Source organism: Brassica oleracea, chromosome C5 (genome assembly GCF_000695525.1).
Source record: "Brassica oleracea var. oleracea cultivar TO1000 chromosome C5, BOL, whole genome shotgun sequence".
Classification (NCBI taxonomy): domain Eukaryota; kingdom Viridiplantae; phylum Streptophyta; class Magnoliopsida; order Brassicales; family Brassicaceae; genus Brassica; species Brassica oleracea.
Window position 1 is genome coordinate 34218810 of NC_027752.1, and position 27248 is coordinate 34246057.

General features: G+C 37.5%; 3 protein-coding genes across 3 annotated transcripts; 1 reads left to right on the forward strand and 2 right to left on the reverse strand.

Annotated features, from left to right (window-relative positions):
* Window positions 1-4934: 4934 nt before the first annotated feature.
* Window positions 4935-11564, reverse strand: LOC106345077. Its single transcript, XM_013784340.1, has 10 exons — window positions 10460-11564; window positions 7442-10362; window positions 7321-7376; window positions 6228-6352; window positions 6051-6132; window positions 5865-5982; window positions 5735-5790; window positions 5439-5553; window positions 5186-5368; window positions 4935-5117 (listed from the first exon to the last, which is right to left on the reverse strand). The coding sequence occupies exons 1-10, from the start codon at window positions 11562-11564 to the stop codon at window positions 4935-4937; spliced, it is 4944 nt and encodes a 1647-aa protein (XP_013639794.1).
* A 2224-nt stretch (window positions 11565-13788) lies between these two features.
* Window positions 13789-16913, reverse strand: LOC106293287. The gene is made up of 11 exons (XM_013728943.1): window positions 16721-16913; window positions 16504-16617; window positions 15561-15834; window positions 15407-15497; window positions 15195-15319; window positions 15036-15117; window positions 14821-14938; window positions 14587-14744; window positions 14394-14508; window positions 14135-14320; window positions 13789-14070 (listed from the first exon to the last, which is right to left on the reverse strand). Exons 2-7 carry the CDS (start codon window positions 16534-16536, stop codon window positions 14821-14823), a joined length of 723 nt encoding a protein of 240 aa, XP_013584397.1. The 5' UTR covers window positions 16537-16617; window positions 16721-16913; the 3' UTR covers window positions 13789-14070; window positions 14135-14320; window positions 14394-14508; window positions 14587-14744.
* An 863-nt stretch (window positions 16914-17776) lies between these two features.
* LOC106294201 lies at window positions 17777-19386 on the forward strand. The gene is made up of 2 exons (XM_013729785.1): window positions 17777-18064; window positions 19243-19386. Exons 1-2 carry the CDS (start codon window positions 17788-17790, stop codon window positions 19371-19373), a joined length of 408 nt encoding a protein of 135 aa, XP_013585239.1. The 5' UTR covers window positions 17777-17787; the 3' UTR covers window positions 19374-19386.
* The last annotated feature ends 7862 nt before the right edge of the window (window positions 19387-27248 follow it).

Consider the following 27248-nt stretch of genomic DNA (forward strand, 5'->3'; position numbering starts at 1 on the left):
CAATGCCACCGGTTTGAGGTCAATCTAACAGTTAGATCAGAAGTTATGCTTGTTTTACTGAAGAGTGGTATGTTTGCCTCATGAGACGGAGCTGTCGAGGAGATGAATGAATGTCGATCGATGGTGAACCCTTGGTGTCGATCGACGGTGATGCTAGAACGCGGGCCGAGCCTATTTCATGACCAACTTAATCCCAGAAGTTACCACAAGTTACCATAATACCCTTGGACGACTCATAACCTTACTTATGTGTTTTCTAAAACATTGTTGACGGCTACGCTTTCTATTATTCTATTCTATTATTTTCTCTTAGGTTTGGAGAGAATATCAATTCTCTTTCATAGATTGATTGGAACTCCATTGGTTTTATCATTGATTTCTTATCTATTATATTATTCAGAATATGATTTGTGTTATTGCTTCCATGTCTGAGTAGTTCACCTGTTAGGTTTAGGATTCAAATAGGTTATGGAGGATTAGCCAAAAATATAGAATTGCTAAGTTGTTAGTGATATCCATCAATATAATTGTTCTTACTTCTTGTGTTCTAGAGTCGCAATCTAGAACCCTGAATTTAGATAATTAGGCGCACACGACAGCATGGTCTTTTATCTGAATTGATTCTCACTGAACTATGATTGCTCGAAACAAACGAAAGTTTATCTAGGAAATCTAGTGAACACATTCAAACCTGATCGCTATAGCTTGCTAGAAGGAACATCGATCGACAACCCTATATGTGTATCGATCGACGTTCTGAAAGGTGTATCGACGACTATCTATACATAGTATCGATCGACACTTTCTCAAGATCGACAAACGATAGTTGAGATCTTAGATCTAGAAAATAGATAATACAAACAAACGGAAGTTAATAGATTATTAGAATATCCTTCATGCAACTTTAGTCTCTATACTATTATAATCATGATTACCTGAATAGAAACCCTAAGTCTAGCTATTTCTCTTTATTGCTTACAACCTCAACCAATCGAACAACTGTCTTGTTCACCATGCTTTTATTTATTTAATGCTTTATGAATTATTTGTCTAGCTTAACCTTGATCTCTAAAGTCTATTGTGTGCCCTAGCTCTCTTTGGATTCGATCCCTAAGAACTACAATTGAACCTCTTATTTGAGAGAGTAAAAATCACTCCTTAGGGTAATTTGAGTGATATCAGTTAAGCGATTTGAAGTTTTTTTATCAGAAAAATATTTTAAAGACATCATTAAAACATTTTTTTATTTCAAATAACTACACCAAGAAAACATCCGTAAAACGAGTAATATTTACAGGGAATTATGGTTGTCGTATTTTACGTAATGAAACATTTACGTGAAAAAAAAATTGTCGTAAAGTCAAAGTAACTTTATGAGAACAATTTTGTCTAAAACACTTGTAATTTTAAAACAACTTTAAGAGAAAAAAAATAAGTTTCATCGTAAAGTCGTCATAAAATAAGAAAAGTGATAAGGATTATTGCTTATTCTATGTCAAAGTAGTATAAAAGTGTCAATCCAATCCTAAGAGATAATGTAGCCAAGAGAATACAAGTAAATGATTAATGTAAGTGCAATCAAAGTAATTAACTGATTGTAATTCAAGAACCAAACAAACAAGAACAATAACTAAAGCTTTCAATCAAATGATAAGGTAGAACCCATGGGCTTAAGGTAATTGGTACAAGGTAATTAGTCTCCAAGTAAACGTGTAAACTTTAAGCAATCAAAAATTCCTATAGGTTTAGAACACTAATAAAGATCAATTGTTTTCCAAGGAAGAGATTCCTATGCAATCATGAACTATATATAATCCCCATTGGTTTAAATCAATCAAGCATGCATTATATTCAAGTGTACTAACTATCTATTAATCTTAACATCAAATATTTTTGGTTATTCAAGCTAGAGCATTATTAAGTTAAGTTAAGCGTTTTAACAAACACTTTCCGGGTATAAGATTTGGAAAAGTATTCGGTTGTTTGTCATTTTTTTTGATAACTGAGTATCCTGGCCCCACAGTCGTGGTCCAGACTAGAGACTGAAGCGAGCAAGGATGCTACCAGGGCGTCACCATGTGGCTCACCGCGAACGGTCTTCGGTCTCGAACGCTGGGGTTCCGCATGTGAATTCCCCAGTGGCCGGGTTTCGAACCCAGGTGGCGGAACTCACAGCCATGAGCCCTTTACCACCAGAGCTAGAAGCCCCGGTTAAAAATGTATAGGTTGAACTTTTTATAGTGACTGGGCTCACCCCGAAGGTCCACCTCGCCAGAAATCCCCGTAGAGATTTTTAGCTAACCCAGTACCACCCCGCTGTCCCTGAGTATCGAACTGGCGACCTCGGGTAGTCGTGTGTGAGAAACGTTCAGTACTGCCGCTAGGCCACCTGGCGTTCTCTAACTGTATAGATTGAACTTTTTATAGTGACTGGGCTCACCCCGAAGGGCCACCTCGCCAGAAATCCCCGTAGAGATTTTTTAGCTAACCCAGTACCACCCCGCTGTCCCTGAGTATCGAACTGGCGACCTCGGGTAGTCATGTGTGAGAAATGTTCAGTACTACCGCTAGGCCACCTGACGTTCTCAAAACTGTATAGATTGAACTTTTTATAGTGACTGGGCTCACCCCGAAGGGCCACCTCGCCAGAAATCCCCGTAGAGATTTTTTAGCTAACCCAGTACCACCCCGCTGTTCCTGAGTATCGAACTGGCGACCTCGGATAGGTGTGTGAGAAATGTTCAGTACTGCCGCTAGGCCACCTGACGTTCTCAAAACTGTATAGGTTAGATTTTTTATAGTGACTGGGCTCACCCCGAAGGGCCATCTCGCTAGAAATCCTCGTAGAGATTTTTTAGCTAACCCAGTACCACCCCACTGTTCCTGAGTATCGAACTGGCAACTTCGGGTAGTCGTGTGTGAGAAACGTTGAGTACTGCCGTTAAGCCACCTGACTTTCTCGTTGTTTGTCATTATCATCAATCTATCAAGAGAATGAGACTTGAAGGAAATTACAGCCATTGGAGACTAAATACAATTATTTGTTTTCTTAAAGAAGACTCGGTGGAAAGAGGCATGAGGATTAAACGAACAGTTACGACTCGGAGTATTCTCTGATTGACTATTAGTGAAGCTCAAATTTTTATATATAGAAAATATTTCATCTGTTTTATGCTACAAACTGTTTTAGAATATTTTTCTATTTCAAAATACAAATTGTTTCACATGCAATTTGCGTATTTATTCAATTTATGTGATCGACTGAGTTGTGTATACTAAGTAGAGCTCAATACCTTCCCTATGTTATTAAAGATTTTTGTATATAGATTTATCTCCGGAACATAGCCAAGTGAAATAATGGTCCACAAATTAAAATTTTAAATATTTTACATAGAAATAAATCTTCAAATTTGTACAAAACTTCTTATATAATTTTTTACTAAATTATTTATAGCCTCTAAAATGTCAGGACCGATGCAGAGGAAATTCTAATCATATAAATAGATATATTTGTATATCTGTATATATGTAGTCTAACAAGTGGTACGTATTTTTTTATGATTGGCTGATCTAAGTTATAAAAATAATGATACTTTTGAATAATAACAGTTTTAACCTTTGTTTATATAATGAGACATGATTGTTTCATTAACCACCAAAAAAAGTTTCTTGAAATAGACAAATGGTGGAAAAGCAAAAGTATTATATTTCTAAAATACAGTCAGATCAGAACTTCCTTGCGAGACTCGTGAGTCATGATGAACTAATGGCATTTTCCAACGTACGCCATTTTCTACTTCGAACATTGTTTTGGAATAAAATATGCTCCATGTCTACTTTATTTTCAATTCTAAAATAGAATAATGGTTAGGATTATTCTATTACAGAGTTAAATTTTTTTTATTTATATAATAGTCTTTTAAATTTTAAACGTTTTTATTTTATACTTAAATAATATTAAAAATAATACGAAATAAATATTATATTTCATACGAAAGTATTTAATAATTTTACATAAAAGTTGCATAAACTAATAAAATACCAAACTAAACATAAAAATATAATAAAAATATAAAATAAATATAATATAAAATAAGTGATTTAATAATCCGGTAAATCATTTTTGAAATTACCATAATCGGTGAAGTATTGCCCAAACGATAAAAATGTTCGATTTTAAAATTTTTCGTGGCCAGTTTAAGAAAATCATGGATAAATAAATTCATTTTTATTCTGAAATGCATTACTTGGCCATTTGTGAGAAAAATATATTCTAATACTCGTTATTGAACCAAAATATTTGATCTTATATATATTTTTTTATGATTTATCGTACTTTTAATAAGAAAAAATTAATTTAAATAAACTATATTTTAAAAACATAAGATATTTAGAGTTAATTGGTAAGTTTTAAATAGAAGGTGTTATCGTGTTAGTAACAATTATTAATTAAATAAAAATAGAATCCTTTAAGAATATTTATTTTTAGAATGAAAAATGAAATAATACATTGAATGAAATCCTATTCTATTTTTGTGTTGTACTATTTTAAAATAAAATATGCAATAGCACATCTGAAATGATGTTCTGATAGCCCCACGAGCCTTAATTTCTACATAGGACTAACTAGGGGAAGCCCGCGCTACGCGCGGGATTGGATGGCGAAGGAGAGTTATTTTGTTATAATGAAGCTGAATTTTTTTAACCATTTACAAAACACTGCATTTTAATTATAGTAGTTTTAAGAATATAAGCTATGGGTTTAATAGGTAATAGTTTTGCTTTATATTTTAGGAAAAATAAAATTATTGTCCGACTGAAAAATAGAGCAGTAACTGTGTTGAAAAACTCAAAAGTAGATAAAAAGGGAAAATTAAACGGGCAAGTTCATGCAGAAGCATTATTTTAAAACAACCTCTCGATCATTTAGTTTCTCAACCTAAGGCTTTCTTGAGGATGTAGTTAGATGCGTTGTCCATCTTATTTGGTACACGCCCTACTGGATTATTAATAGCAATCAAGGATGTCTCACCGCCGGTACTTCCGGAGTCAACATTTGCAAGGATTGGCTGAATACCTTCGACGTTGGCACCATCATTAGCAATTTCTTCCTGATACTGATAGATGTTACAGACACTCAGAACGTTGTCAAATAGATTGGACACAACTATAGCAACACACTTACAGTGACAAATTTGTGTGGTGGCAGTCGTTCATGTTCCGCGAGAATACGGGTGACGGTGAAGCATTGATGGGTTGATGTGAAATCATAAGTTGTCAACTTGACATGGAAAGTGTATGTTTTCCCCTCCATGCTTGTAACAAACGGGGGCATATGCGAGTCTTCGGGATACCCCACCTCGCCATCCTAGAAAAGTAAAGTAATCTTGTCAGTAATATGTTTACGTATACGGTGGTGAGAGACATAGTAAACTTACCAACACTTGTCCAGCTACACGTGCTTCGAGACCATGCAACTTTGTCATTACCCCATCAAAACAGACAAAGATTCCTTGTGCAGTGTCATCAGCTATTGGAAGCTCGACTCGGTAGCTGAAGATAAGCATAGTTAAATGTAATCGTATTAATTCGCGGCGAGAAATACAATCGTATGGGATGTAATTCTACATACCGCAGAACCCCAACAGCATGAGAGTTGTTGCATCACACACATTTGAAGGTGTATTCAATGCGCTGGAGCTTTCTTCCGCATTTAGAGCAAGCAACGTAGCACCATCCCTTATCAGAGTCTACACGAATAACTTTACCGGTACACATGAACTGAATATCCTATATTTAATGTAAAGAGATCATAGTTAGGACCAACTCATTTGAGAACACAACTAACACTGCAATTGGTTTGCCTCAGACACGGCGATGATAGCAAAGCTGTTGAGCTCAGCTATGGTTACGGGCTCGACTTTTGCAACCTCTCCCAGAAGTGGAGCTGCAGGTGGGAGACCAGTGGATCTTGTGACCAACCTATATATACATATACATGGACAGTTCGCATTTCTTCTAAATGAGATGTTTAGAAGAAGTCCAACTACTGATTGAAAGACGTTTGACCAGCTGAGGTTTCCTCGTCAAAGTAGATGTGTGTTCCGGACGTGGCGTTGAGGGACAAATGGGCTACAGAAAGGGAGTTTATCAGTATATTTAAGAGGGGAAACATTTTTAGATACAATGACATATCAATATATTGATATTTTTAAAATAAGCAATACCTCCAACTGTTCGTGGGTTAATGTTTGTGGCAACAATCACCATTGGATCAACACGCATGGATTCAAGTCTTAGCTGGAAATCGATTGCTTGATTGTCGAACAGATTCAGTGTGGCAGAGTTACCACTGCACGTAGAAGAAATGAGTTTAGTGGGTACTACGTAGGCAAGTTCCTTTGTTCGAATTATATAAATAATATTGGGAAATAATAGTTACTTATCAATTTTGATTGTTGCCATAACATAATTTTTTCCTTTTAGAGGATCGCGCACGGTGCTCTTGACAGCATTAATCTCAGCTAAAATATCTGCGGCACATTTATATTAATATTAAACATTTATATTAATATTAAACATGGCTATAGACACTAATTAGGAAGGCTGCACTGTATGTTATTAGATTTTTATTTAGTATTTCTAGATTATCATCATCTATATTTTTTTTTAGCTTGCACGGTTTTTTTTTTCGTAGACCTATTTAGTGTTCGCCTGTATCGTGTAATGAGAAGTATATGTAAGTTGTTTTTAAGATCAGTGTCTATCTAGATTTTGATAAGTGTTGCTAAGATTTCAGATGCAATTTGAGTCATTTTAGTAATCTATACAATTTTGTAATTAAGTACGGGCAGGTTTTGATGAACCTGTAAATTTTTATTCAATTTCAAGTTTGGTCTGCTTTGTTATTTCGGTTCATTTGCTTGTAATATCTAATGTTAAGGAATCAGTGAAATAAAAGTATCATGAAACAAATATACATACTTAAAGACAATAACATGTCCGCATGATATTTGTGTCAACTATATGCTTTCTACTACGCTTTCTGGTATACAGAGTAGAAAAGGTTTGCCAACTAAACCGGATTGATAAAGCCAGACTTTTTTAAATGCTATTGTAATGACTGAAAATAAAAGTGGTAAATCATAAAGTTAAATAACAAACATGATCCATTGCGTGCTTCAGAAGAAACACTATCTTCACAGACACGCCAATGTCAGTTACAGATTATAAACTTCTAATTCTCGACCCTGTCTGGCATCACTGCGACAGAAAAAGTTCTCATCAGTCGATGCATGAACATAACAGACTGAATATAACATAGGAAATGTTAGTGTGAAGTTCACCTCAAACTCGTTCTCGAGAGCTTTTTTCCCCTGCAATCATATAGATCTAGTCAGCATCTGAAACAATACGAATTGAAATGACATATTAACAAAACCAGTTCAGTGTAAACCTTGTTGTTACAGAGGCCCTTGAAGATCTCTTTGTAGACTATATTTGTTACTCCATCAGCTCCATCTGAATGAGAGGAATCGTTTAATATCTTAAGCCCTTCCGATGATGTCACTCGAGATAAAGCAACGTACAACTGGCCATGGGTGAAGACCGATCTAGGGAGGTACAAAGCAGCTTGTTTGAGGCTTTGCCCCTGACTTTTATTGATTGTCATCGCATAGCATAGACGCAGTGGGTATTGACGTCGGCAAAACGTGAATGGAAGCAAAGTGTCAAGAGGGGAAAGCTGAATCCGGGGGATCAACACTGTTTCACCTACTTTCGTGCCAGTCATGATCTCAACTTGTACTATCCTTTCACCTACTCGACTGACTATCATCCGTGTCCCATTACATATCCCATACGCTTGGTTAAGATTACGCAGCATCATTACCGGAGACCCCACCTTCAAGCATAGCCTGTGGTTAGGCAGTCCAGGGAACTCAAGTGAGTTAAGATATTCTTGAGGGTAGTGGCTACTCCAATCATCCTCTGGCGTGGCTTCCAGCTCGACCGAATCGGAGCTCAGATACTCTTTAGCTTCTGATGGAACCTGAGACAGCATATATGCGTTAAGCTCATGCACAGTACTATTTGTAGGTGTCAGCACAGCTCTCTCTGTTAAGTACTTCTTGTTCCGATAATTATGAATGAAGTCAGGATATGCCGCAGCTGCTAATGCCTCGTGTGGTTTGTCTGTTGCAGGGATCATGAATCTTTGGTTCACATCAATTTGTTCACCCTCTTCATTTTTGCTGCTGTGAGAGGAGACGGTATCAGCTTTCCCATCACCAACTTCCAGAATCCATTTGGCAAGCTCCCTGTCTGCTTCTCTCAAACGCATGTTGATGGAAAGAGTATAGACTACTGCATTTTTCCATAGATATGATTTGCTGATCGATGCTAGGACTGTGTCTGGTCTTCTTCCATGAGGCACAACTGGCAATATTTTCCTAAAATCACCTCCCAAGAGAACAGTCTTGCCACCGAAAGGTTTGTCAGCAGTCGTAGGATCTGCAGGAGTCAAAAAATCTCGGAGGGAACGGTCGAGTGTCTCAAACGCTTGGCGGTGTGCCATTGGAGCTTCGTCCCATATTATTAAATCTGATTTAGCTATCAACGAAGCCAACATAGAACATCTTGGAATATTACACATTGACACATCGCTCAGTGTAAGCGGCAGTTTGAATCGAGAATGGGATGTTCTACCACCGGGGAGTAATAGCGCAGCAACACCAGAGGATGCTACTGGGATGACGACTTTGTTGGCTGATCTAAGCTTTGCGATTATCGTCATGTATAGGTATGTTTTCCCAGTACCTCCTGCCCCATTAACGAAAAATAACTGTCCAGATTGCTTATGAACAGAATCTAGCACCGAATCATATACTACTTTCTGATCTGGATTCATTGTTTCGAACAGCTCATTATGTGTCTCAGTCTCTTGTTGAATGTTATAACTCAACTCCTGCATCAGCACTGTGTTAGAAATCTCAGTCAGAATAGCATTATCAGGCACTGGAATGTCAGGGTAATCCGCTAGAGACTGATCGTTCTCCTTCAGTAGCTGTTCGAACTCGATCAGAGTATATTGTTTTAGTTGGTCGTCGCTGAGTTCAAGCCCTGGGAACCTGAATTCCTTTCGTTTGATATAAAGGATGTCTTCTGCCAGAAACTTCCATGTATGGTCCCAAAGCTTTAGTGGATTTATAACTTGACAAAAAAGTAAGATAATCACAAACAACCGTCTCAGCTGTCGACCCGTAGCCCAATATGATGGCTCTTCTATAGCATCATGCCATTCTCTGACGTCATCAAGCAACCCCCGCGCGTAACATGCTTCTCTATACTTTTTAAAAAGCACACCCCCAACTGTTTTTAAATCCTCAAAACACCTAGGCCCTTTAACAACATTTACCAAAATCCGTAAGAAGTATTTATCCCCGGCCACTGGACTGACGTAAACCACTCTTCCTATTGCTGCACCGGTTTTCCTGGGGGTCCATAGTTTCCCTGAGGTGTGATAAACGAACCTGGTAGGTAGCTCAACGTACGTCAGCTCTCGTGCTTCTTCATACGTTTCACATGCCACAAACCATGCAGTTAACTTTGTTTTCTCAACGTCTTCCTTTGAAATGACTTCCTCTAATCTAGCAGATTCGTCAAAGACAGTATGGTGCTGCCCTGGTAGATGTACAGGCAGTTTAACAACATTAGGTTGATTATGATGTATGTGAAACGCAAACAATCTCCATGAGGCTTCACATGCAGAGATGTATCGACATTCCATATACTTATCTATCTCATTTATCACATCCGTTCCGTCTTTCTTTTTATCCTTCTCACCGCCTCCTCTTTCCACCTCTTTCAAAAGAACAGTAGCTCGATCAACACCTTTTGTAATGTATTTAAAAAGATATTTGATCGCACTGGTTCTGCAGCACCATTCAACATTGATATGGGCCTCATATTTTTTAAGAATACTGAGGTTGTGAGGGACAACGTACTGATTTCCCAGCTCAATGTTGCTCTTCAAGACTAAATGCTTAGGATCTGATCTCCTTCTATATCTAACAAACCCAGACTTGTCAATGTGTGTATGATCCGATAATGGCTTAGGGTAAGCCTTTGTGCATTCTCCTTTGTCCATGCAAGGTGATTTTGGTCGACGTTTTCCACATGGGCCATGTATCATATGGCGGTCGACCAATGCAAAACCCTCAGGATCTAGATCTCTGTCTGGCAACTCAGCTGATATGTACTCATCAATCATTGTGGCGGTTGCTTCTTTCTTAATTCCTTCTAACCATAATAGAATATGGGCATGTGGCAGTCCTCGTTTTTGAAACTCAATGGTGTATACAACTACATTGTTTTTGAAAAATGAATCAGTAACACAATCTCAGTACGTAAAAATATATATATAAAGTACTCAGGTAACAGACCGATAAGAAGTGTTTACCTGCAGAAGTTTTAGGAAAGAAAACTCCTTTCTTGAAATCGGAAACCATTTCGTCCAGTTTGAGTTTGAATAGCCTACATTCAAGGTCAGGCCGGCTATTAGCAGATTCACCACCGTATGCGTCCAGATGATCCTTTAACTCCACCCATTTTGGATTTGCTGTCACTGTGATGAACAGATGAGGATTGCCGTACCACCTACATATAGCCATTGCGTCCAGATACTTTTCAGACATGTACCTAGGTCCACCAGTGAATGAAGAAGGTAAAATGATCTTCCTGCCAAGCATTTTTGCATCTGAATCTCCGCTCTCCACAGCGTCACACACATTACTATACAAATCTGCTCTGAGTTTCTTTTGGTTCAAAAGAATAAACCTTAATCTCTCTTGCTCTGTGGCAGTGTATGCATCTACAATATATTGGTGCAGCAATCTCCCGCCCTTTATGATCGTCATACCCTCAGTAGGCCGAGTCTGAAACTGATAAGCGTAAAACTCACGCATTGTCATGTATTCTCTTCTTACTTTAGACATTTCAGGACCTTCATATGGCATTCTCTGGTTATAGCCAGCCTCTCCGTACGGAAACAACAATGGATATTGGAGGCTCATCATCAGGGGGTGTTGATCACTGATTCTCTGCAAATTAGATGATTTGAGCTCCACCACAATATCTCTACCAACAGACGTTGCAGATAGATCTCCAACTATCAATCCACCAATCTCGCTCGCACTTGGAAGATCGTATTGACGTCCAAGGTTAGTTTGACTGACCAGAGTGATACTGTATTCAATAGTACCAGTGTCTTTAAATCTATCACGGGCATGGCGAAACGTCTTTGCGAGGTGGTTATGTATGTCCATCATCTCAATCAATTGAACAATGACACTGTCAGGGATAGCCAAAGAGGAGGTATCTTGAGTGAACGCTCGCTTTCTGTTTTCTAGCTCATTATCTGTGTCAAAAATATATAACTGTAGATATTCTGGCAGAGCACCATCTTCAGGAAGTAGAGACCCGATCCTATGAATAACCTGTCCATTTACACGGTATGTAAATGGTCCTGAAGTACCAGTAACACTATGATCAACATTAGCACCCATTGATGTGAATTCTAGCAGACTGTTAGCAACTCGGATCTGAGCTTGAAATTTATGACTTTCAAAAATTCTTTGAGGGGAGACGGTGCTTCTCGCACAGGTGGTAGTCTGACTCTTCCTTGTTGGCAACAAATGCTGAACTGACCTTCCCCACGCTTGATATCACCACCAACAGCTTCGCCAGCCCATAGTAAAGCGTGGCATGATGGACATGATACTATTTCGTATCTGTCATTAGTTTTTTTTTTTTTTCCCTGATTACAACATATTATGAGGCAGAGGGTTAGTTGTGTAGTGACCAATATGTTTTACTCCAATTCTGGATTTTATAATTTATACGAATAGTTGAGGACAACGCTGACCCTTTTTATCGTATGCTTGTGTGAATTGCAATTCCCTTTTTCGTACACAAAGTGCCTTTCTAAGTAATCTTGCTTTCTTAGCAGAACCTGCATTGTTGTTGTGATCAAAAAATAATATGTATGGTCAATTAGCAAATTATTTGTTCACCATGATTCCTGTGTACCTGATGATATTCTGCTCGCTTGACTGATGTTCTGAGGTGACTCAGATACTCTGTAAATTTCAGATAGCCACGGGCGATGAAGTGTGGTACCGGCTACGTCCGAGGAAGAGCATTGATCTGGAAACAAATAGATATGTTGTTTATTTCAGATACTGTAATTTAACAGCCATGTTTTTTAAAAAAAAAGGTATGTGTTGTACTTTGACGTTCAATTGGCGGTCTTCCTAGCCTCCGTTTATTGGGTTGTTCAGTGGAAGCTAAGAGGGGAAAAAACGTGAAGTTTGTGTCACTACATTCGGAATTAGCTCTCAGATGATATGGGTGTATAAAGATAATTCTTACAAAACAAAATAAACGCCTAACCTCTCGTCGATGCCTGACTTCTCTTAGATGATCGAATGACAGCCCTCGTATATCGAGCTAAACGTGAACCGTTATCTACATGGAAATATCACCGTGAAGTTTTATATTAATTCGAGACTTCTGATGCAAAAGGTCGTGTGGTTACTTCAGTATATCAGAAAAATCTTAACATTTGATATTTAGGAAATTCGTTGACTGTTATGGATTTGTAGTTTATTCAAACCTGTAATCAAGGTAGAAGGAACGTTAGTTCCGTCTAAGGACTTGGTAGTTGAATTCTTGACCATAATTTTTAAAGCGAAGGAACCTTCCAAGATGGTTTTTTCTATTTTGGTTACTGAATCATAAGGTTTCATGAGACGACTGGATTATCTAGCGTCTCTGATGATCTAGCACCCCACATATAGAGCCTTTCATGAGGATTTAAGTGGCAGTTACAATGTGGATGGTGAGCATTTGAACAGTTGCACCATGAATTGTGTTTGTAGTGATGTATGTTTAAAATTTTTGTTATTGACCCAAAACTTTATTATTAGCTATTGTATTTAATGCTTTCCTTATGAATATCTATTTTTAAAAAATTTATGTGTTTCTCGTCGCAATGTTTAGCTTATTATTTTACACATTACATATGCTACTGCATACCTAAGAACAATAAATCAAATCAGTTGTTACCAATTTTCTTTTAAAAAATCTAGGCCCCATTCATTTGTTTCATGGGAATGGGGGGTCAACACCGGGCCTGATTATAACCGAGCGATGAATTATAACCGAACCGGTGGGAGGTTATTCAAATTAAACCGTGGCTTCGTGCCATTTTTTGCAATATGTGTATATTTCAGTTCAGCGCTTAGCCAATAATATATTGACGTCAACATTTCTGCAAAACAATTCGACTGAAATTCCAAATGCTTACTTGTTCATAAAATTAAATAAACAGTAATATTTTACAGCAGTGTTTGGACTATATGAACTCAGCAACACGAAGAGAACATCGTAAAAACTATTATCTATTAATTAATTTATTTTACGAACATGCTAACTACCATGAAAGTAATAAGAAGGTGACAAATGTACTAAATTCAAGTCTAAACGAATAAGCAAATATAAATACTATATTCTGTGTGGAAGTTATGTAAATTTGTTTGGTTTATCTCCAAGGGAATAAAAAATAAACAAAAACAATTTATGCAAAGTAATATATACTAAATTCAAGTGTAACTGAATTAGCAAATAAAAATTTTACATGGTGGGTCGATGCTATGTAAATGTGCTTGTTTATTTCCAAGGAAATTCAAAGAAACACAAACATTTTTTTGGAACTACAATAACATAAAGTAGAAGTAAATATGAAATGCATACTTGTTTATAAGAAAACAACTCAAATGTCAACAATGATAAAAACACCAAAATAGAAATTTCAAATCCATACTTGTTCATATAAAAAACGACTTTATTATTATTGAGAAGAAAACTATGTGTTTCCAGTTCCACTTATGCCTTCCGTGCCTTCTTCGACTTAGCAGATGCTTTTCCAGATTTGCTACATCCACCACCGTCCATCTTACGACTCACCAAACCAGCATCCTTGTTGTCATCTCCATTGTCATCGTCACCACCCTATCGAATGAAAACGTTAAATGTAGACAAAACATGAGCGCTAGGTGAAATATAAGTGGCTTACATCATTAACGAAGTCAGGCTGTGGCTCACGGTCACCCTCGCCGAGAATGCGTGAAATGGTGAAGCTCTGATGATTTGCAGTGAAATTGTATGGGCCCACCTTCACCTGAAACGTGTATGTCTTTCCCTCCATGTCAAGAACAAACAGAGGGGTATCAGTTTCTTCGGGGTTGACCCCATCACCAGCCTGCATGGACAATGACACGATTGCTTGAGTGGATATTCAGCTCACAAATAAAGCATAGAATTGACGAACGTACCAAGAGGTTGACAGCTTCATGGGCCCTCATGTTATGGAGCTTCGCCATAACTCCATCAAATGCAACAAACAAACCCTCACCAGTCTTGTCTGCAATTGACATCTCCACACGGTACCTATCGCATAGAACAAATGTATCAAATAGCACATCAAGTTTAGCAAAGACTGAGAAGCTGCTCAGATTCAGTACATACCGAAGGACACCAACTGCATTCGTGTTGTTGCAAAACAGACATGTGAGAGATGAGACAGACCGGTGGAGTTTCTTGAAACATTTTGAACAGGAAACATAGCACCACCCCTTGTCCACCTTGATTTCGGTAACTTTTCCGGTGCAAATGAAATCAATGTCCTGCATCTTTATAAAGTTAGAGTACCGCCACCATAATTCACATTCGATATGGATCATCACAATGATGCTAACAAACCTAAGACGCAGCAGAAAGGACAAAATCATTGAGCTCAGTAATGCTCAGCTTCTCAACCTTCGCATAACTCTTTAGCAGCGGAGCTACTGGTGGGAGCCCAGTGTCTTGCTCAACCAACCTGCGTATGAAGACAACAATGTCCTTAGGCACACCCATTTACGTTCGAAAATACCCTAATCAGGTCATGTTTAAAAGCAATGTCTCGAAAATGATACCTGAAAAACAATCTCTCCCCTGCATCTGTTTCCTTGTCGAAATAGATGTGTGTACCGGATGTTGCGTTCAAAAACAGACGACCTGCATCATAAGTAGAATATGTATGAGCTCGGCATCATTACAGAGGCAGCCATATTTGTGTCATACTGGTTGCATACCTCCCACTATTTTCGGATTAACACTTGTTGCAACGAAAACCCTTGGATCCACTCCCATCTGCTCGAGCTGGTTATGAATCTTCACAGCCTGAGCGTCAAAGAGGCTCATAGTCACAGATGCGTCACTGCATCATGGGAGGAAGAACAGTAAGAAGAACGTAGTCAGGACGTCGAAAACAATTCTGAAGATAACAAAGTTCATAAATACTTACTTGTCCATCTTGATGGTCGTCATAACACGATTCTTGTCCTGAGGGGGATCAGTGACCGTACTCTTGACAGCAGTGATCTCTCCAATAAGATCTGTGACAAAGACTATCAGATACCCAAACATGTTGTAAGAGGAGATGATAAGAGGAGCATTACCTGGAAGCTGGTTGTTGGAGTTAGCAAGACCAAGCATCTCACTATAGTTACGGAACCGGAATGATTCAAGAGGTATCGGAACAGCTGGTTCAGTGATCTTCTCGAAAGTGGTGGAGTCGCTGAACCGGATTAGTAGAGAAGAGTCCGAGAGGCGGTAATTCTGGTTACACCTTGTTACTTCAAAACCGGTCAGGGAGTAGACCGAACCCGCTTCAAAATTAGTCTGGTGCGCTGCAAGACGGTTAACGTTCACAGTAGCCGGCATCACGGTTGCCTGAAAATTAAACAAACACAAATACAATTAACAAAAACGGATAGACAAAACGAAAGTGCCACAGAATTGATTAAATATATAATTATCTATCGATCTATTAATTCTGACGTGAGGAAATCTAACAAATCTAATAACATAACTATCTAACAAATCTGATTTAAACAAAGCTAACAAATCTAATAGAGAAAAAGACAAAAATAGCACTAAATCAAGTTTATGTTCCCAAACTAGCACTCAAGGTCAAAAGTCACAAAAATAGCACTTAATGTTTTATCAAAAGTCACAAACTTAGGGTTTAGAGTTAAAGGGTGGGGTTTAGGATTTAGGGTTTAGAGTTTAGGGTTTAGATTTTAGGGTTTAGATTTTAGGGTTTAGGGTTTAGAGTTTATGGTTTAGAGTTGAGAAATGAGGTTTTGAGGATAAGATTTCAAATTTTGAAAAATAAAAAAATTAAAATTTTCAAAATATAAACTTAGAAATGTGCTATTTTGGAGATTTGACCAATCTAATAACATTCTGGTTTAGCAAATACGTACGCAGATGTGGACTGATAATCAGCAAGAACAAAAAATGATAGTCGTGGATTTAATGTGGATTCAAGACGGCGGTGGCGTGAACAACATTCAATCGGGTAAAATTAAAAAAAAAACCGCGAATGCAAAACAAAACCTGAGAGTCAAGCAAGAGCATGTCGATGCCCATGAGCTCGCCACCTCGGCGGACGTTTCTGGCCTCCCAGAAGTGGAGCAAACGCACTTCGACGGTGGAAGAGGAGCGACCGGTCTGGAGATCAGAGAGGAAAACCAAAACGTTAGCCATAGCACTGTATTTTTCTGATTAGATCTAGAACAAAAGATATGTACTTTATGAGAAGAACCAAGCACACCTTCTTATAGTCGACCCAAACGCCTTGCACATCGCATTGAATGTAGATCGTGGATGATAGATTAATGGGGGGGGGGGGGATTAAAGATGATTGATTGATCGGTTTCTGAGATGTAGCGACGAAGAAGACCGAAGGTCAGCTGCGCAAGGATAATCGCCTTTCGAGAGAGAGACGCGAGAAGGCCTCAGCGTAACCTAATCTAAAACATTCTTAAACACGTGATGGGCTGAATGCTGTAAAGCCCAACAAAACAATTGAAACCAGAGTGAACGACTTAAACAATGCGCTGCGTTTCACAGATCGGACACGTGTCGCAACATCCTCTCTCTATTTGATGAGCTGGCGTAAGGAGAAGGGAGTCCCTCTCTACTTTATGTTATTAGATTGTCCCGACTATTTAATTTTTATTTTAGAAGATTGTGGCTGCTTGTCGACTTATTGGTGGGACTATTCCACATGTATTGTAATACGGTTAAAACAAAAAGATTTTAATTATGTCACAATCATCTATTCTTGTCAATTTAAATTAAATATCATTTATGATCTTAATACAATTTTATTAATTTTATCTTTTTATTTTTGATTAAATAAGAAATTAAATTTTATAGTCAAATAAGAAAAAATATTTATATATATGCATGAGACTGTGGAATATTATCGTTATATTAATTTATGTAATTTGGAATCACTTTAGTTTATTTTATATTTCATTCTAAGCATAATATATCTTCAGTTATACATCAATTTTCTTAAATCTATTTACATATCTAAGACAACAACCAACTAAGCATTTAATTATTTTTTATTTGTGTGAAATTTTTAAACATTACCTTATTTATAAAGGAAAGAGTATAAAATATAATTATCTGATGACTTTCTTAAATATAATTCGTAGATGTTATTACATAATATTTTAAAATAGTTTCATTTTTAAATATATAACAAAACATTTTAGATATTCTAGCTATGTAATTAAGATTTATATCTAAAAAATGCACCACAGAAAAGAGACATATATGATTTAAATGGCGATGGCGATGGCGATGGCGATGGCGATCTAGGGTTCGATGTTTTTCAATTCCGGGGATTTGGGATATCAAGGAATAAAGGAAACTGTGGATCTAGGGTTCGATGGTTCTCAAGAGAGATTTGTTCTTCATCAGATCGAGGGATTTGGGGAGTACCCAAAAAGAAGGCAGATTTATGATTGCAAGATCGGGGTGGATTTGGATGTTGTTCGGAGTATTGAAAAAGTGTACAGAACTCTGGAACGAGGGGATATGGAGGATCGATTTCATTCAATGAGATTGGAAGGCTCAGATCTTTGGTCTAAGGAAGTCAAAGGTATGATACTATCTAATACGAATACGGATTCGAATCTTTTTGAATCGGAGGCTAAGGTCAGTTTGGGCTGTCGATATTGTATGGTGGGTAGGCGTATCCTTCTTAGGAAAGTCTTGCTCTGGGTTCAAAGAATTTTACTTCATCAATGGTTCATGGAGATTACATCGTATCAATTTGGTGGCTCGCTTAGGATCTTCATGCTTGATCAGAAGATTTTCGTTTATGATATGGAGGGTTTATTACTGAGGATTTATTGGAAGTCGGAGAAGCATAAGAAAGCTGCGGTTTTGAGGTCTCAAGGTCAACTTGTGGTCAAGGTGGGGAGTAAGAATGGTTTGGAGAATAACATCAAGAAGTTGAAGATCTATGTTCCTCATTTTGATAACTCTGCTAATGAAATGGTTAGTGTCGTGTTTTTCTCTGCTACTAGGCGGGAACTTGGGATCGGCTTGCTTGGACAAGTTATAGTCCTACTAGCTCTACAACTGGTCCCTTTAAACCAGTTACAAAGGGCAGGATTGGAACTGGATAAGGTCTTCAGGTTGTTCATCATGGGGAAGAGGTATGAGGAGCGAGTATGGTCAAGAGTATATTCAGCAGTGAGGGGACATATATTGGCGTTTGTTTGTGAAATATGTATCAGTGCAGGCTTTGGAAAAGCAAAAGACTTGGTTGAGCCTAGAATATTTCTATGGATCAATATATTTTTCTTTTGGTTAGTGAAGGTGTCTAGCTGGAAATCGTATAGACATGTGTTTTTTTTCATATTCGGTGATTGGTTTAATGGTTTAAAGGTGGACTGGGGAATCAATTTATGTAATATTCATGCCTATGTGTACGTACATAACTTAATAGATGAAATTGAATTACAGCCGTCGGTAGTTTGGTTTTCTATTGGGATGATTCAGCGAATAGGTTTTTGGAAAACATTCTGTCTCTTTATTTTGGAATGTGTTAAGGAATTGATTCTGGTCTTTTCCTTGATCTTATGATTGTTGGTAGAGCTTTCTTTCGAGAGAAACCAATGGATTAATAAAAATGTTTTATGTTACTGGTATTGTGATTTCTTTGGATTAATTTGCATACGGGTTTTGTATAAGCGTGACAGCTCTCTCCAGGAATATGATCGAACTGATGATACACTTAGGATTTTTTGGGTTGATCTGTATATGCGGCAGATGCGGGGCAGTGGTATAGTTGCTTTGGAATGGAGGATCGCGGTGCAGAGACACGATGGTGTCAAAGTAAGAAGAAACTGGATGGTGACTTGGTTAGTTATCAAGGCTATTACAGTTCAGAGGTGGCATAAGCGCTTTGGGGTGATTGGATATGTGGTCTCTAGGTGCAACAAGGATCTAAGTGATTATGGTATATCATTATACTATATTTCTAAAGTGGAATGTAATTATTCTGGTAAGGTTACAGATTGGTGGGGGAGGATTCTCTCCACGGAGATATGTAAAGCTTTCAATGTGCTTTTGGTTTATCGGAAAGGGTTCTGATGGTTTCAAAAATTTTAATGTGTGCATTTTAAAGATTCTATATAATATTAAAGATTCATGCTGTGGTATAGAGATAGTTTTGTTTCTCAAGTCTTCTTTCGGGTTGTGGGTTTATTGGGATTGGAGGTTACGTGAGTTATATGATAAGATTGGTATCCTTCTATCCATGTTGATAGTTTTAAGGGTGAAGTATTCTCTATGGTCACAAGTATTTTTATCTTACGTGTATGGGAAAAGTGGCAGGTATGGAAAATATAAATGGTTAGATTCATTATGGTTTTTTATGGAATGGTCACAGAGAAAGGAATATATCTGGAATAGGGAAATAGGGTATCATTACACCCCTCGAATTGGTTCTCCGGAACAAATAAAAGATAATTTTTTTAAAGGAGGGTACTAACTTGGAATTGCTGAAGAATGGGAAGTAAGTGGACTATAAGCTATTTGAGCAATATAAGACATAGACATAAACCAGACTTTTTATTTTTATCGGAGACAAAGCAAGAATTTGAGTTTGTCCAGAAATTTCAAGCTCATTTCGGATTTGATAATCTGGTCACAGTAGATCTAGTGGGACGAAGTGGTGGATTAGCGCTTTATTACAATAATGAGTATCAGGTTAATGTGTTATATTCAAGTAATCGAATGATAGATGTGGAAGCAGTGGCTTTTGGGAAAACGGTATATATGACATTTGTGTATGGAGACCCAGTTCAAGATCTACGAGAACAAGTGTGGAAACGTTAACTAGATATGGAATTTCGCGATCAGAGCCTTGGTTTATTATTGGTGATTTAAATGAGATCACATGAAATCATGAAAAAGAAGGTGTAGCTTTGAGAAGTGCGAACTCATTTGTTCCTTTTAACAATATGATAAGGAATTATGGTCTACTGGAGTTTCTTGCCAAAGGAAATAAGTTGTCATGGCAAAGAAGGAGAGGCAAGGGCAAAGGGGCAGTAATGGTTAGATGTCGTTTAGATCGTGCATTAGCGAATGAGGAGTGGCACACGTTATTCCCCTGTTCTTATACAGAATATTTAGGGATGGTGGCATTGGATCATCGCCCAGTGGTAGCTTACTTAGAAGATAAAGTTTCCAGGAGAAAATGGCAGTTTAGATTTGATAAGAGATGGTTTGGACAAGAAGGTCTTATGGAATCAATTACAATGGGATGGTCCAATAATAATGAAGGAACACGAACTGGTATAGTGGAACAAATTAGTAATTGCCGCCATGAGATAGTCAAATGGAGGAAAAATAATCCACCTTATGGGAAGGAAAAAATATCAGATTTACAGAAAGCTCTTGAAGAGGTACAAACAGATGATACTAGATCTCAGGAGGATATTATGGAGGTGTCTAGGAAGTTGCAAGAGGCATACAAGGACGAGGAGGAGTATTGGCATCAGAAAAGCAGAAATATGTGGTATTCATCTGGAGATCTCAATACAAAATTCTATCACGCTTTAACTAAGCAACGAAGGGTCCGTAATAGGATCGTAGGGCTACATGATGTTGAGGGAAATTGGATTACAGAGGATAATGGAATAGTGAAAGTGGCGGTTGACTATTTTGTGGAATTATTTACTACAAGCTCTCCATCGGAGTTTGACGAGTTTCTCTCAGAGGTAACACCGGGCATAACTCCACAGATGAATCAACTATTATTGAGGATGAAGTCAGAGAGGCTTTGTTTATGATGCACCCAGAGAAGGCACCAGAGCCGGATGGCATGACAGCTCTCTTTTTTCAACACTCATGGCATATTATTAAGAGAGATTTGGTAGAGATGGTGAATGATTTTCTGGTGTCTGGAGAAATGGATCCAAGGTTAAATATTACTAATATTTGTATGATTCCAAAGACAGAGAGACCTACAAGGATGACGGAGTTGCGACCTATCAACTTATGTAATGTAGGGTATAAAATTATTTCGAAGGTTTTGTGTCAACGATTGAGGTTATTGCTACCCTCTCTCGTCTCAGAAACGCAATCGGCATTTGTGGCAGGACGGCTGATTTCTGATAATATTCTTATAGCACAGGAAATGTTTCATGGATTACGGACTAATGAGGCGTGTAAAGGAAAGTATATGGCAGTCAAAACGGATATGAGTAAGGCCTACGATAGGGTAGAATGGGAGTTTATTAAGGCATTATTACAGAAAATGGGGTTTCATGATCATTGGAATAAACTAATGGTGGAGTGTATATCATCGGTTCAATATCGGGTTCTTTTAAATGGCCAACCTCGAGGACTCATTGTGCCACAGAGGGGTTTACGTCAAGGAGATCCTTTATCTCCCTATTTATTTATTCTGTATACAGAGGCTTTGATAGAGAATATTAAGAGGCGGAGAGGGAGAAACAATTAACAGGAATAAAGGTGGTCAGAGCATGCCCTTCAATATCACATTTGTTTTTTGCGACGATAGTCTCTTTTTTTGTAAAGCTCGAAAGGAAGAGTGTCACACCATTCTAAGAATTTTAAAGGAATATGAGAAAACTTTAGGTCAACTAATAAATTTTGATAAGTCTTCAATTCAATTTGGACACAAAATCGAAGAATCTGTCAGACAGGAGCTAAGAGATATTTTGGGCATACAAAATCTGGGAGGGATGGGAACTTATCTAGGACTGCCATAAAGTCTTGGGGGTTCTAAGATACAAGTTTTTGTCTTCGTACAGGATCGGCTAAATCATAGGGTCAATGACTGGACTTTTAAGTTCTTTACGAAAGGAGGAAAAGAAGTGATCATCAAATCAGTGATTACGGCTTTGCCGAATCATGTGATGTCTTGCTTACCCAAGGCTACTGCAAAAAAGCTGACGAGTGCGGTAGCACAATTTTGGTGGAGCCCTGGCGGTAACACAAGAGGAATGCATTGGAAATCATGGGACGATGTATGTATTAGCAAGGAGGATGGATGTTTAGGGTTTAAAGACATCACAGATTTCAACACAGCGATGTTTGGTAAACAATTATGGCGGCTGATAGAGAAGCCAAATACTTTATTTTCTCGAGTTTTTAAAGGTCGGTATTACAGGAATGCATCGCCCCTGGATCCGATCCGTTCTTATTCTCCGTCATATGGTTGGCGGAGTATTGTTTCTGCTAGATCGCTGGTAAGCAAAGGACTAATCAAAAGGGTGGGAACAAGATCTTCTATATCCGTATGGAATGATCCTTGGCTCCCAACCACTCGCCCGAGACCAGCAAATAAAAATCAACACAATCTTTACCCAGACCTTACAGTGGATTCTCTTATTGATCCTCATTTGCGAAGATGGAATTCGCCGGCGATTCGGGCTTTGGTGGACCCACATGATGTGAAATTAATAGAAAGTATACCATTGAGTAGAACTCGGATGGCAGACAAAGATGGATGACATTTCACAAATAACGGAAAATATACGGTTAAATCTGGATATCAGGTTGAAAGGATATACCCAGATAAGGAAAAACCACCATTAGTGTTTGGACCCACAGTGGATATTTTGAAAGCATATTGTTAGAAAATACGGTGCCCACCAAAGATAAAGCATTTTCTATGGCAATTGGTGACATGGTGTATAGCAGTTAAGAAGAATCTTCATAAGCGAGGGGTATCCAAAGATATTGTTTGTGCAAGATGTGAAGCTGAGGAGGAATCGATCAACCATGTGTTTTTTTGAATGTCCTCCTGCACTTCAGACATGGGCTCTTTCAAAGATTCCAACAAATTCAGCTATGTTCCAACAAGCTCTCTATTTGTGAACATGGATCATCTCTTTTGGAGAGTTGTTCCACAGATGGAGGATCATCAGTTTGCATGGATACTATGGTATATCTGGAAAGGAAGAAATAATAAAGTCTTTAGTAATCTGGATGTGGATCTGTTGGATACCCTTAAACTGGCAGAAACGGAATCAAAACTTTGGGCTGAAGCACAAATATTGAATGGCCACAAGAGGATTTCACAGGTAGAGGCTACGATTCTTCCGTCAATGGTGTTTTACGGATGGTTCCTGGAAAGAGAATGAGATTTTTTTCAGGTTAAGGACGGTACAGTACTCTGGAAGGATTTGCAGGTTTGATGGGTGCAAGGAATGTTTGGGCTTCCCTTTCTCCTCTTCATGCGGAGATTGAAGCTTTATTATTGGCAATGGAATGCATGAAAAACTTACGACAGTTTCAGGTTACGTTTGCAACGGATTGTTCTCAATTGGTGAAGATGGTTTCAGAACCAGAAGAATGGCCAGCGTTTGCAAGTTATTTGGAAGATATAAACAACCTGAAATAGAGTTTTTTCCGAGCAGAGATTATCTATGTACCAAGAACGCAGAACAAGAAGGCGGATAGCTTAGCCCGCAGTGCTAGGAAGGAAACGTCTTTTGTAGTTCACATGGATCAAGATCTCCCAGTGTGGTTCACATAGTCAATATGAGTCTGTAAAATTGATGAGAAAAAAAAAAGATATATATAACATATTAGTCTCTTACATTTTTTTTATCAAAAAAAACATTTTAAACAATATCTCATTCTTGTGTCTTTTACTTCTCTTTCTTATTTTCCTTTATTTATTTTGTTATTTTATTTTAAGAACACATAAAATCATCAATCACGTCCTAAGATATTTGGTTGCTTAAAGATTTTGAGTTTAGTCGAGTTTATATCATTCAATGGTTTACTCTAGTTTATATTTTAAAAATATTTTTATAAGAAAAGAAAGAAACTTTACTCTAATGATTATCTCTAAATTTTTTATAAAATAAACTATTCAACTTTTAATATTTAGAAACTTTTATTTTAATATCAAAATGTTTTATGATTATCTCTTAGCATGTCCTCAACTAAAATAAATAAGTTTTTTATTTTAATATCTAACCATTTTTATTTGAATATCAAAATGGTTTCTTGTTTATCCCTTCCAATCAACAGATCCTTCCATGTCTTACCGAATCTGTGTTTCTGATTAAAGCTAGCAGACAGCCTTTTGCGAGCCTCTCTGATATGTCTTACCGAATTTGTGTTAGCTAAAAGAAACCAATTATATTTATATTTTTTTTTTGGTGCAAATTATATTTATATTTATATTTATTTACAGTAAACCTATGCTAGACGTACGTAATTTACACGGTGGCTAAAAAATTCGTATAAATAATCTGCATATAAACAGATACATCAACAACAAATAAGTTAATTAGCTTTCTTAATATATTAATCCCACGATGTTGTTAATCTATCTCAGCATCATATTTATCATTAGCTATGCCATATATTGCTGAAACTAACAACATACATAGACATGGAAGGATCTGTTGATTGGAAGGGATAACTGAAACAAGAAACCAATAAAGAACCTGTTGTGTATAGGATCGGGTCCATGAGGAACTTTTCTTTTGCTTGCAACGTAGCTAAGATCACCATGTTTTGGTCCTTCCACAAGATCTTCTTTTACACCCTTAGCATGTGTAATGGAATTGTTCATCGTTGCGGCGGTAGTAGTCTCTTTTGTTTTGTCGACTTCGTTTGGATCGAATCCAAACATCATGGACCACTCAGGTGTTTCACATGGAATAATATTCTAGGGATGGGTCCGAAAATTAATTATGATGTATATGATTAGACGTTGGAGGGTTCGCCTACCGCCCAACTAGCAGCTACCCTGTTTTGGATCACTGCATCAGTTACCTTCATTATTTATATTAGCGTTTCATCGTTTATGTATTTCTTAAAAAATACAATTGATTTATCTAGTTTCATTAAATTCTTGATTACATACTTATAGTGTGAAAACTATGTTTTATGCTTTCAATACAAGAAAACATGTGAATTTCGACGGCCAGCAGTTCCGACGAAATTCCGAACAATAATAGTCATCGGTATGGTTTCATCGGAAAAATATATTATCGATTGTCAGATTTTCCGACGAATTACGACGACCGCTTTTTTAACGGAATACCGACGGCGTCGGTGATCAGTCGGAAAAAATTTCCGACCAATGTCGCTCGTCGGAAATGTCGACGGCTGAAATTTCTGGCAAGGTCACTTCGTCGGACATTTCTGAAGGATTTGTTTCGCCAGAAATTTCTGACGAACTGCTAGCCGTCGAAACCTATAAATAATTATTGATTTCAAAATATTTATATATTTTAATTTTATATATATTTATATTTTAAATAGATAAATCGATTAAAAACTGAAATTGAAAAATATATTATACAAATTAAGTTTTACATAACTAAAAACAGCATTTAAAAGTTTTTAATTAAAAATAAAATAAAATTCTGAAGGAAACAATCGCTTCATTGTATCCATTAGCTCCTAGTTTATCCTCTTAGTCTCCACCACTTATGCTTTATGTTCTGCCATTTGAGCATTTTGTTGCGCCATTTGAGCAAGAATTGTAGCGTTTTTTTTGTCTCCAACGCTACAATTCGGTCAACCTTGTTCTGTAGCATCTCTATAATCACCGGATCAGCATATGGGCTTGTGAAGAAGAAGTACAAGAAGAGGAACAAAGAGCAAACCCGACAAAACTATCTTTCTTCTTTGGAACCATCTATAAAAATAAAATAAGTTATATAAAATATAGATGAAATTAAAAATATTAATGAAATGAAAAATATAAAACTTACATGTTCTACCATTTCGTTTATTTGAACTCGGGAAAAGTTGTTGGAAGCTGAGGAATCGTCATCATAGATAGACTGAGAAGCTCGAAATGCTTCTTTCTGGGACTCCACCAAGTTTATCACGTCCCTGATAACATGATTATGAATTTTCCCCATCTTTTTGTTAGTGTACTCCCCTTCATGACTTCGAGATAATCGACAGGATTACCGTCATTTACCTCAACCTAAAAAATATTTGTTAATAAAAATATATTAAAAAATAATTTTAAAAATATATAGAACTTACAAGTTCCTCCTTAGAGGACATGCTGCAGGCACCGAGGTTGTGGACATAAACACCTTGTCCCCCATGGTCGCTTTGGCGGTTCCCTGAGTTTTTGGCTGATAGCTCTTCAGTCTCCTGCTTAGACCAATGCTCCTACAAGTCTCACCAAATATATTTTGGTTTCTCGCTCTTACGCCATAGCTTCCACTCATTGATTTGCTTCCCATAAGAGTCCATGGCCTTTATGTGGAATGCTTCACAGACAGTTTCCGTATGCCTATACTCCCAATTAAATACTTGCTGAAAAATATATAATAAGTAGAAATATAATAGAAAAAATTAAATTAAATAAAACTTAAACAAACTTTAAAGAAATATCGCAAAATGATGAACTACAACTCGCGATCGAGGCTTGGGACTTTACTGTACACTACAAGAAAACAACGGTATTCTGACGGACATTCCGACGGAAAATGAAATCCTCGGAATTTTCCGAGAAATTTCTGAGGAAATTCCGAGGAAACCCAAAATTTGGATTTCCTCGGAATTTCCTCGGAATATACCGACGGAATTCCGAGGAAACATCAATCCGTCGGAATATTCCGAGGAAATTCCGACGAACTAGTGATCGATCGATGCGTTTTTGGACATAAATACATCGATCGATCCGTTTATAAAAAAACATTCGAGATTTTAAAACCCCAACCACTAGTTCCTCGGAATTTCCTCGGAATATTCCGACGGATTGATGTTTCCTCGGAATTCCGTCGGTATATTCCGAGGAAATTCCGAGGAAA

What these genes read in the sequence shown, in the direction of transcription:
- LOC106345077 (XM_013784340.1), bottom strand. Translation starts at nt 11,564, where the DNA reads ATGGGTGCTAATGTTGATCATAGTGTTACTGGTACTTCAGGACCATTT. An exon ending in TTCACACTAACATTTCCTAT is followed by an intron (nt 6,353 to 7,320) that starts GTTATATTCAGT and finishes TTCTACGTGCAG; the next exon opens with TGGTAACTCTGCCACACTGA. An exon ending in GTGTAGCTGGACAAGTGTTG is followed by an intron (nt 5,369 to 5,438) that starts GTAAGTTTACTA and finishes TTACTTTTCTAG; the next exon opens with GATGGCGAGGTGGGGTATCC.
- LOC106293287 (XM_013728943.1), bottom strand. Translation starts at nt 16,536, where the DNA reads ATGGGCATCGACATGCTCTTGCTTGACTCTCAG. An exon ending in CTCCAACAACCAGCTTCCAG is followed by an intron (nt 15,498 to 15,560) that starts GTAATGCTCCTC and finishes TCTTTGTCACAG; the next exon opens with ATCTTATTGGAGAGATCACT. An exon ending in TAATCCGAAAATAGTGGGAG is followed by an intron (nt 15,118 to 15,194) that starts GTATGCAACCAG and finishes CTTATGATGCAG; the next exon opens with GTCGTCTGTTTTTGAACGCA.
- LOC106294201 (XM_013729785.1), top strand. Translation starts at nt 17,788, where the DNA reads ATGTTTTTCAATTCCGGGGATTTGGGATATCAAGGAATAAAGGAAACT. An exon ending in TTGGTCTAAGGAAGTCAAAG is followed by an intron (nt 18,065 to 19,242) that starts GTATGATACTAT and finishes TATATGCGGCAG; the next exon opens with ATGCGGGGCAGTGGTATAGT.